The 11912-nt window shown below is 42.5% G+C and overlaps 1 protein-coding gene across 1 annotated transcript; it reads left to right on the forward strand.

Annotated features, from left to right (window-relative positions):
• The first annotated feature begins 2664 nt into the window (after nucleotides 1-2664).
• On the forward strand, nucleotides 2665-4523 carry LOC115192291 (forkhead box protein Q1-like). Its single transcript, XM_029750615.1, has one exon. It carries the CDS (start codon nucleotides 2956-2958, stop codon nucleotides 3991-3993), a length of 1038 nt encoding a protein of 345 aa, XP_029606475.1. The 5' UTR covers nucleotides 2665-2955; the 3' UTR covers nucleotides 3994-4523.
• Nucleotides 4524-11912: the final 7389 nt, after the last annotated feature.

Consider the following 11912-nt stretch of genomic DNA (forward strand, 5'->3'; position numbering starts at 1 on the left):
TCAATTTACCAGGGGAGGGTCATGTGAATTTGTTTTACATTGGGAAGGGGGGTGCATTTTTATTTATGACACCTTGAGTAGGACCACCCCCTTCCGCACAGTCAATTTCAATCTGTCCCTTAGAGCTGAAAATCACATTCTTCTCAAACAACCCCACATATAGATTGGCATAATTCGGTGCTACACTACATTACCAAAAGTATGTGGACACCTGTTCATCGAACATCTCATTCCAAAATCATGGGCATTAACATGGAGTTTGTCCCCCCTTTGCTGCTATAGGAGCCTCCACTCTTCTGGGGAATATTTCCACTAGATGTTGGAACATTGCTGCGGGGACTTGCTTCCATTCAGCCACAAGAGCATTGGTGAGGTTGGGCACTGATGTTGGGGGATTAGACCTGGCTCGCAGTCGGCGTTCCAATTCATCCTAAAGGTGATCGATGGGGTTGAGGTCAGGGCTCTGTCCAGGCCAGTCGTTCTTCCACACCGATCTCGACAAACAATTTCTGTATAGACTTCGCTTTTTGCATGGTGGCATTGTCATGCTGAAACAGGCAAGGGCTTTCCCCAAACTGTTGCCACAAAGTTGGAAGCACCAAATCATCTAGAATGTCATTGTATGCTGCAGCGTTAATGTTTATATTCACTGGAACTAAGGGAAGCATGAAAAACAGCTCCAGACCATTATTCTTCCTCCACCAAACTTTATAGTTGGCACTATGCATTGGGGCAGGTAGGGTTCTCCTGGCACCCGCCAGCCCAGATTCGTCCGTCGGACTGTCAGATGGTGAAGCGTGATTCTTCACTCCAGAGAACGCGCTTCCATTGCTCCAGAGTCCAATGGCGGCGAGCGTTACACCACTCCAGCTGACATGGTGATCTTAGGCTTGTGTTGCGGCTGCATGGCCACTGAAACCCATTTCATGATGCTCCCAACGAATAGTTATTGTGCTGAAGTTGGTTCCAGAGGCAGTTTGGAACTTGGTAGTGAGTGTTGCAACTGAGGGCAGATTAATTTTATGCACTTCAGCACTCGATGGTCCTGCTCTGTGAGCTTGTTGAGCCTACCACTTGGCGGCTGAGCCGTTGTTGCTCCTAGATGTTTCCACTTCACAATAACAACCCTTGCAGTTGACCGAGGCAGCTCTAGCAGGGCAGAAATTTGAACAACTGACTTGTTGGAAAGGTGGCATCCTATGACGGTGCCACGTTGAAAGTCACTCTGCTCTTCAGTAAGGCCATTCTACTGCCAATGTCTGTCTATGGAGATTTCATGGCTGTGTGCTCGATTTTCCTACACCTGATCGCAACGGGTGTGGCTGAAATAGCCGTATCCACTTATTTGAAGGGGTTCTCCACATACTTTTGTGTATATATAGTGTATTTTACTACCCATAGCAGTTCCCTTCTTTTGAATAAACATGTAATTTTCAAACATGAAAAAGTTCTTAGAACAATCTCAGCAAGTTCAACAATACAGTTAGTGCTAGAGAGTGTACCAGTGTGCCATAGTTTCTAGGCCTGGCTGGTGGAAATGTTTGTATACAGGGATTCAACATCAAAGCAAGCCATAAGCATCTCCCCATAATTGTTTTAAGGGTGTTACTCGTGTCCATATAATCGTGTAGATATGCAGGAAGTGACAGCACACATTGTTTTCGAAAGAAATCTACAAAAGCAGAAATATTTTCAGTCAATGAGACAATGGCAGCCAAAACAGGTCTCCCTGAGAGTTTATCCAATTATTTGTGAATTTTGGACAACGCTTGTGGATTACGCTCGCATGGATAAACCTCGTGACTGGATTGTATACTTTCATGAACTCATATTATTTGTACATAATGTCTCCACTTTCAACAAGAGACTTCAGCTTGCAGTGAATTTAATCTTTGAGCAGTGTTGTGGGGTCACGTAACAGTTTCTGATCTAAAGTTGTGTTGTTAAATTGTCCCCGGATCTCATTGTCATTGACATAATCATCACGGTTTAATAATCATCACAGTTTTATGCCCTAGGACTAATCATCGCTCTGCAGCGGGAAAAAATGTGGGCAATGTGTAAAGGTGTTAACCATATACTTGATAAGGTATTAAAATCGAACAAACTTTCCCCAGAAATGTAACATGTAACACCATGGTATTATACTGGCTATTATGCAGACAATATATGTTTTTGTATTAGACCTATAGCTAGTCTACGGTGTTTTGTTCAGAATCTTCATACATGTATCATTGAAATAGACTTGTAAATACATGTACCATGATGTGAAATTCTCTACAAACAAACATTACAAACTTAAACACATGTGTGTGTGTGTCTGTCTGGCAAACGCACGCCACCTCCCGAAAAACTATTTTCTGGCACACAGTCTTGCAGGTGTGAGTGTATGTGAGTGTGTTTGAGTGTGCGTGCGTGTGTGTTTGAGAGAGCGAAAAGAGAGGGAGAGAGAGAGAGAGAGCTGTTGAAGCGCTCTAAAATATATTATATTTAAAACACAGTTCTCATCTCTTCCTCATAACTTAAGCTTTCTATACTTTCAATGTATAGAAGGAGCGTGCAATCATAAATCCCACAATCATTTCAATGGATTTGAGATTACTCTGAGCTCGAGATGATAGACCACGCCCTTGTGGGCAGTCCCTCGCGGAGGAATTATATTATAACAGGGCGAGTCTCCTGAGACAAATCTACTCTCTACTGCTCATTAGTTTGGTTGCCTCGAGTTCCTCTGTACAACCGAGCTCCCGTACCGAAATCGACCTCTGCTTTCAAAGACATGTGCACTGACCCCACTACTGAAACAGATTCACCGGCTACACCTGCGCCTCTCTGAAGAATCACCACAGACAATCTATTTGTTTCACTTTCAGACGAGGAGAACTGCACTGCAAAGAACTCTGACGGTTCCACTGACAGGTGAGAGGAGGAAGATACAAAATAAAAGATTTAAACATGAAACTTGAAGTTTTTTCCGCAACCCACTTCGTTCCCATGGAGGTGTGCAGTCACAGTGATGCAGAGGGAACTGTCCCCTCTCCCCTGTCCGGGGATGAGCTGGGCTCAGACGGGGACGGCGTGGCCAACAGTCCAACACCTGCCACCCCGAGCAGCGCCGACGGCAAGGGGAAGCCCTACACCCGCAGACCCAAGCCACCCTACTCCTACATTGCACTCATTGCTATGGCCATCCGGGACTCCGGCAGCGGCAAGTTGACTCTAGCAGAGATCAACAACTACCTGATGAATAAATTCCTGTTCTTCCGTGGCAGCTACACTGGCTGGCGGAACTCGGTGCGCCACAACCTGTCGCTGAATGACTGTTTCCTCAAGGTGCTCCGGGACCCGTCCAGGCCCTGGGGCAAGGACAATTACTGGATGCTGAACCCGAACAGCGAGTATACCTTCGCCGACGGGGTGTTCCGGCGCAGGAGGAAGCGCATCAGTAAGTGCCGATCCAGCGTTGGTTCCAATAAGGACACCAAGACCCCAGACGAGGAGACTCGCTTCTCGAGCACTCCATCTGCGCCCTCCCGGGAGGAGAGGGTGATGGGAGCTAAGTTCTCCAGCTCTTCCAGCTCCTTCTCCATCGATAGCATCCTCAGTAAGCCCTTCTTAAGGAGGGAGGATAGAGACCACACTGATGCAGACAGTGCATATACCAACCCCGGTGCCCACCGGCGCTACTGGCCCGCCGGGGCCCACCACATGCTGCCCCACACACTGGGCTACCCACCGGTATCCCCTGCTATGGCGCACGCACATGCACAGCAGTTGTACCACCAGGTCAGCTCAGGCGCATCGCGCATGTTGCACGCATACAGGTGCAGCCTCGCGGAGCAAGCCGAGCACAGCAGGGACCCACTCACAGCTGTCCACATGACGTCACAGGGCTACGTGCCAAACTCCGAGGCTGCTTTCTCCCGGGTGAAGATGCACACAGCGCAAGGTGGCAGCTGTCATCCTTTCCAAATAGAGTCATTGCTCTCCTAAAGTCAACATAAGGGACAATACTGTAATGATGTATCATAGATTTGCCATGTCCACTTTCCTATACGCTCTACGTTTTTCTAGTTTTAAAAAGAAATTTCAGGGCATTGAACAGTTTCCAATGATAAGTCGTTTAGCAAGAATGAAAAACGTAATATTTTCTTGTTGTCAAGTGACTTTATTTCTGTCTGGTTATTCCTAGGACCGAGCAAATTAGGTGCAATCTAATGACATGACATTCCCTTGTGCGTTGTGTGTGTGTGTGTGTGTGTGTGTGTGTGTGTGTGTGTGTGTGTAAGGTCATTTCTACTGTAAACGACGGCTACCATGTGCCAAATATGAAAATATATAAATATTTGTGTTGTAGCCTAGTTTTGTATGACTTGCTGCAAAATATTCGTTTAAAATATGTGTTCGATTGTTGACTACTGCACAGAAAGGAAATACAGTCTGCTTTCCTAAACATTGATTCATGCACGACATTTTTCTGAGCGAAAATAAACAAATATTTTGGAAAAACTTATCAAAGCAAACCACAAGTATGTATTCTTTATTTTCCTTTGGTTAAAGCCAAGACAAGGGCAATAAAAACTAAATATATATATTTTTCCATGAAGTATACTTAAAGTGTGTTTGGAATCAGCGGGTGGGAAAAGGTTTGCATGTGCAAGGAAGGAATGGGAAGATCCCATATCTGCCAGGAAATAAAGGCATATAGCGCCTGCAACTCTCGCGCTGTTTTGGCATCCTTCTCATCCCACTTAAACCACTTCACTTCCAGAGGAATGAAGGTTGTACATTCATTTCAGACTTATATTTCACCCTTTGCCTACTCTGCATAGCATGGCACTGCTAGGAAGCTGCAGTGTAAGGCACAAATTATGAAGAAAGGGGTATACATGTACAGACCTACATTTCACCCTTCTGTCTTCCTCTGCCTGCACGGCACGGATAAAGAAGCATGCAGGATTGTTAGGCACAAATTACAGGTTGGTTAAGCTATTTCTAAATATTTAAGGCTTGTGAGATCCGTCCCAGAAATGGGGAGTGCTGAATTATGTCAAATAAATCAAGAAGGATAATTAACATTAACAACAACACACGTCTGGGAAGGACGTTCTGAGTGAGGATGGGGTTTGCGTTATACGGACATTTCGTTTCACAATAGCAGATCATGTGTAGTTATAATATATTATATATATTAAGTACAGTTAAAATATACACGTCTCCTCAAGCTCCAAGTAGTTAAAACAAACGAAAACATTCTTCATATTTGTCCTCCAATTCGATGATGGAATCTCAGACTTGGGGAAACGTTGCTCCATCTCCTATGGTTTAGGGTAAATTGTAACAGAGCATGTCAATCAAAATATGGCGTACCCTACTCATTCAACCTTCTCTGTTCTGTGGCGTTCACATGGGTAACGTGCCCGGGGTCCGGGTCTCCTATAAACAATGTACAATCAAATGTAGAGTGTTCAAATATGACATTTGACTTTACTCTGTACATAAACCTTGTAGGCTACACAAGCATTCTTGTTTCAGTCACGCCATTCAAAATGTGTCATACTGAAATACATGTGTTATAGTAAACAATACATTCGTGAATTTCATGTTTGTTTTTTCATCATAAACACTTTAATAGTTGGATCGAAAAATATATTCGACCCTTTTTACCACGCTGTATGTTCAGGAGTTTTTATTTGATTTTTAAACATGACACACGTTGCATCAATTTCCTGATTTGCTGAATTAGACTTCCAATATCTTTTGAATATAAAAAATATGTGGGATGAATTACAACAACAACCAAGACACAGACCTGCATATTCTAAACAATATACAGTTAACTTTGACCAAAACCGTTTTTTTTTTCAATGTTACATAATAAATTACAAGTTAGTTATGTAATCTGTAAAATATTGATAAACAATAATGTAGGCTACTTCAAGTGCATAAATTAATTATCACAGTACACTTCAAATAAAACCAAAATTATTTTAGCTTGGGGAGTATCCATAGGTGCGTGCAGTCCATAGGTTATGTCTCGAGCTCCCCACCGTCCTGATGCAGAACCTCGAAGTCATGTTTACACTTCGCGTTCCCCTAACAATGTTTACTACTAATGTTATTGAAAAAAGTGGTAGACTATCGCTAAGAAGTGCTGTATCTAGACAAACATTGCAAAGAAGTAGGCTATAAATGTAGAAAGATAAGTACATTATTGTATTGTGGGCCAATGATAAATGAAACAGAAATAGGAGAGCACTCCGGTTAAAAAAAAAAGTGGACATATTTGTATTGGTATGAGTTTCGGGTATGAACCCTTCTTCAGCGTGCAAGGCAATGGCAATCAATGCAAATGCAATCCAAAATAACGGAGGACATTCTTGTTTAGGCACTACATGTTTCTACAAATAGGCCTACAATGCAAGTGGACAAATATTTTGAAGTCATAAAATATTAGGCTACCTGTCCGTCCTCCTCAATCATGTACATTGATGCATAGGCCTATGGTAGGCTAACAAAAATCACGTTACAGGTGACACTCGTACGATGCTGATGCCTCAGAGGATGCGTTTACACAGGCAGCCCAATTCCAATATTTTACCCACTAATTGGTCTTTTGACCAATCATCCCAGATCTTTTCGCATCAGATATTTTTCCGCGCTGATCTGATTAGTAAAAATATATAATTGGGCTGGCTGTGTAAACGCAACCAGAAAAACGCAGTCTGCATGGTCCAGGTGACAGGTTTGAGACCGTTTCCAGGAACAATGCTGCAACCTGCAGGTGAAACACCGGAACAGCACACCTGTACGCAGCGAAGAGCACCAGCACTGACGGCCAACCCTCCCCGTCAATGTACGGTTATGTTTTCATTCTATGGGCTAAGCCTATCTCTTTGGGTTGTGGAACAGAAACTAGCTAAGAGATGGCGTATCACAATACACCAAATACATGTCTGAGTCTGAGGACAATAGAGACTGAATATGCTGTAGTTCTCGTCCTGTGTGTGTGTGTGTGTGTGTGTGTGTGTGTGTGTGTGTGTGTGTGTGTGTGTGTGTGTGTGTGGCACAATGTTAGGTAGTCCAAACAGAGAAAGATCACGGTGCTCTCAGCACAAAGGGCTGATCTGGACAGGAAGCGCGCATTTGGGCGCCTGAAAGAGGAAATAACGATGCACATTACCGTTATAGTACGTTGGAAATAGCTTAATTTTAAGTTAAAAAAAATATATATATATAATAAAAAATGGCTCTGAAAAGATGTAGGCGCTTATTAAAATATGTTATGAGAGATCAAAGTATAGGCTCTACGAGAAAATAATTAGAGCAGTAAAAAATAAATGTTTTGTCATACACGTGGTATACCACGGCTGTCAGCCAATCAGCATTCAAGGCTCGAACCACGAGTTTGTAGTACAGTTTAACACATGCTCTCCTTGATCCCCGCTCATACCCCTACTGATCATTGCTCAAAGCAAATTTGCGAGAGCAAGGATACAAAGACTGAAGCAAATACTTACTATGTCATTTCACAATGTAGCTGGCTAGATGACTACTCTTCAATGGAAGAGTTCTGAAATATTCTCTCTCGCCAAGCCAAGGTGTGACCGTGAATATATCATAGTCATCCACCTCGGTGGAAACGACTTGGGACACACCAAAGAGACAGCCCTGGTGCTTCAGATGCTGGCTGATTTGGAGGTATTCATCCAAATGTTCCCTGGGACAATTGTTGTCTACTCTGACATCACACAGTTGGGTAGTTGTATGTTCCAGTGGGAGGAGGACATCAACAAAGCCCATAGATATGGCCCAGCGCTCTGTTAACCACAATCTGCCACTCTGCCATAAAGCACTGTGTCCCTGGGCAGTACCATAGGGATGAAATGCATCTCACGGATTAGGGCAATAACCTCTTCCTTTGATAGACTGTGAGGTGGGCCAGTATCCACAATACGTCTCCGTAGACAATTGGTAATAAGTTCTGAGCATAATAAACATTTTACTCCTATGGGTATATATAGGACACCACATAAGCTGTCCTAACCAGTTAACCTGTTTCCAGCAGGTGTCTTGATTATAGAAAAAGGCTACGAGTCAGTGGTTCCTGCACCATAGACAGGCAATTGCTTTGGAGTTGAAAGTATGTTTTGATATTTCTACATGACTCATACATCATTTATACCTACATGCAACAGTACCTGTGGCGCTTTTGACAATGGTTTCACGAGGCCTAATTCACATAATATGCCTAAATACTTAACCACTAGACTAATAAATAATCACATTTTTATTTTGATTAATTCATTAACCTACGTGTTATTTCAAGCAGAATATCGCATTGTTAAAAAAGATGCCTAAATTTGTCATGCCTATCTATAAGTGGGCATTTGAAAGCATTTGTGTTCTGTAAAAATTATTGAAAGGTATAATGTTTTATACAACATTATTGGAAAGTAACTTGATGCCTACTGTGTCAAAGTGATTTAGAGTGTGTGGATATAATTGTCACGATTGAGACGGACCAAGGCGCAGCGTGCTCTGAGTTCCACATATTTTATTTAGTGACACTTACAAAACAAAAGGAAACAAACAACTAACTGTAACATCAGTGGTGCTACATGCACTAACTCAAAACAAGATCCCACAAAACACAGTGGGGAAATGGCTGCCTAAATATGATCCCCAATCAGAGACAACGATAAACATCTGCGTCTGATTGGGAACCATACCAGGCCAACATAGAAATAAAACACCTAGATAGAAACACCCCCCCCTAGTCACACCCCGACCTAACCAAAATAGAGAATAAAAAGGCTCTCTATGGTCAGGGCGTGACAATAATGATATTATCTAAATCCTGCTTTTAAACCATTATGCTGTATGATTCATTGCAAAACGCCTATCTACTTTGAAACAAAAGTATACACCTAACACACATGGCTATGGTCTTAAACAAAACAATAAAACACCTGTACCATGTCAGATAGGGTTGAAATGTATTATATTTTGATTTGGAATCCCAATATTACACTTTATATACATCACAGAAGACTGAAATATAACAAAACCGTTCTAAATAGAAACACCAGAATTTCGGCCGGTGTTTTGAAATAATGTTTATTAATTATGAAATTATGAAAATGATTCATAACATTCCACTCATCAGGCCACTAATGGTCTATTTGGTCATTTGACTACAGAAAATGGTTTTAAGTAACCTGTCTTGTGTAACCATACCAATCGTTACATATCATAATTTCAGTGTCCCGGCTTTACCTTTACGATGTTCCATCTAGTCTATGAGACCAGGCTGGCACACGGAATGTCAGGCAAGCAGTGATTCTGAGTGATGTTGTTTCACTCTGGTATACCATGTGCAGCCCCCTGACTTTTTACTTATGCATGGCGACTTCCGATTTTCTGTGAACAAACTGAAAAGTAACTTGACACTGTTGATCAGTCAGCACAAATTTGGATTCTATGAATGACAAGAAAGCAGGAGAAAGTTTATGCCAGGGGCTGGAATTTATTCTACAAATGCTTGAAACAACAATGCTGTCAGTCGAGTCTAATACTAGCTAGCATGCACAACTAAGTTTATGTTTACATGTACGTTTGGGGTTCATAACTAGCTTACTGTTTAACAAAACTATTTGTTTTCTCGACTGTGGTTTGTGTAGTCTTAGTTGTTCTTAATGGAAATGTATTATAGCTAACTGCAGTGTTTGTCCTTTCTGAAATCTGTCTACTTCATCTTACTGTGGCTTGGTCTGTGCTATGCAAACTAACGTGAGTAGCTTGGCAGTTTCCCAAAGTTTGGTGGTTTTAAACTTAGTTCTGTTTTGTGTAACAATGTATGCTCTATTGTGGGGCATGAACTAACCATACACGTTAGCTAATGTTATAACCTTACATTTGATAAGCTTACTTAGCTATCTACAGTTAAATTGTGAAATTAGCATTAAATTATCTGGCAACAACTCTGTTGGACATTTCTGCAGTCAGCATGCCAATTGCACACTCCCTCAACTTGAGACATCTGTGGCATTGTGTTGTGTGACAAAACTGCACATTTTAGAGTGGCCTTTTAATGTCCTCAGCACAAGGTACACCTGTGTAATGATCATGCTGTTTAATATTGAGCTTCTTGATATGCCACACCTGTCAGGTGGATGGATTATCTTGACAAAGGGGAAATACTCACTAACAGGGATGTCAACAAATTTATGCACAACATTTGAGAGAAATATGCTTTTTGTGAGTAAGGAAAATGTCTGATCTTTTATTTCATCTCATGAAACATGGGACCAACACTTTACATGTCATGTTAATATTTTTGTTCAGTATAAATGCTAGCTAGAAGCAAGAGGAAATCATGTGTTTAATAAATGCATAGCCTACACCAGGGATCATCAAATAGATTCAGCTGCGAGCCATTTTTTTCATGAGCGGATGGTTGGGGGGCCTGAATAGAAGTATGAATAATTTGCAGACTGCAAATTGACCGCAAGAAGCCCGAACAGACATGTTTGACTTAAACATAATCATTTCAAACCTTGTCAACATTTGCAAATGATCACGTGTGTCTATTATGCGTGCTAATACTTCAGAACAGATTTCTTAAATTAAATGAAATTGGAGCTGATTTTCGTGTGTTTTTACAGTCTTATGTCCAACAATGAAAACTCCACCCCAAAATGTTTCTTTATTAATTTTTTGCTCATAAAACTTGGGGGGGGGGGGGAATAAAACCATCCACTGGCCAAATACGGCCCGCCAGTTGGGGAACCCTAGCCTACACTCTTAAGCCCAGTTTCCATTGGCAATTTGGTTGGGCTGGCCTTGGTGGGCTAGCTCGAATTGTGTTTACACTGCCTTCAGAAATTAGAAATTATATATTGTCGTTAGGTAGCCAATATGTGACTGTGCAGTTGGCTTAGCAAATGTTGCTAGCTAGCAAGATGTTGAAGAATTGAATTGACTAACGTTACCCCATACTCCTGCAAGTGCCAGCCAGACTCAGAGCCATGTACTTAGCTTGCTAAAGTTAGCTAGCTAGCTAAATGGTAAGCATTGTCACTAGCATAACAGGCTAGCTAGCTTAATTCCTACCTTGCTTGCCATGGCATTGGCTATTAGCTAGCTAAGCAAGCAAACCCAATGTCAGGTTAGATATGTAGCTAGCTAGCTTTCAATACGACTTGGCCAGCTAAAAGTCCTGCTAGCTCATGTTAGCTAGCTAGTTTCAACTCTCAAGGTATGCGCGGACCAACTGTCAAGTGTCTTCACTGACATGTTCAACCTCTCCCTGACTGAGTCTGTAATAGCTACCTGTTTCAAGCAGACCACCATAGTCCCTGTGCCCAAGGAAGCGAAAGTAACCTGCCTAAATGATTACCACCCTGTGGCACTCACATCGGTAGCCATGAAGTGATTTGAAAGGCTGGTCATGGCTCGCATCAACAGCATCCTCCTGGACACCCTAGACCCACTCCAATTTGCATACCGCCCCAACAGATCCACAGATGACGCAATCTCAATCGCACTCCACACTGCCCTTTCTTATCTGGACAAAAGGAACACCTATGTGAGAATGCTGATCACTGACTACAGCTCAGCGTTCAACACCATACTGCCCACGAAGCTCATCACTAAGCTAAGGACTCTGGGACTAAACACCTCCCTCTGCAACTGGATCCTGGACTTCCTGATGGGCCGCTTCCAGGTGGTAAGGGTAGGCAACAACACGTCTGCCACGCTGATCCTCAACACTGGGGTCACTCAGGGGTGTGTACTTAGTCCCCTCCTGTATTCCCTGATCACCCACGACTGTGTAGCCAAACACGACTCCAACACCATCATGAAGTTTGCTGTCGATACAACAACGATGAGACGGCCTATAGGGAGGA

This window comes from Salmo trutta, chromosome 4, assembly GCF_901001165.1.
Source record: "Salmo trutta chromosome 4, fSalTru1.1, whole genome shotgun sequence".
NCBI lineage: Eukaryota > Metazoa > Chordata > Actinopteri > Salmoniformes > Salmonidae > Salmo > Salmo trutta.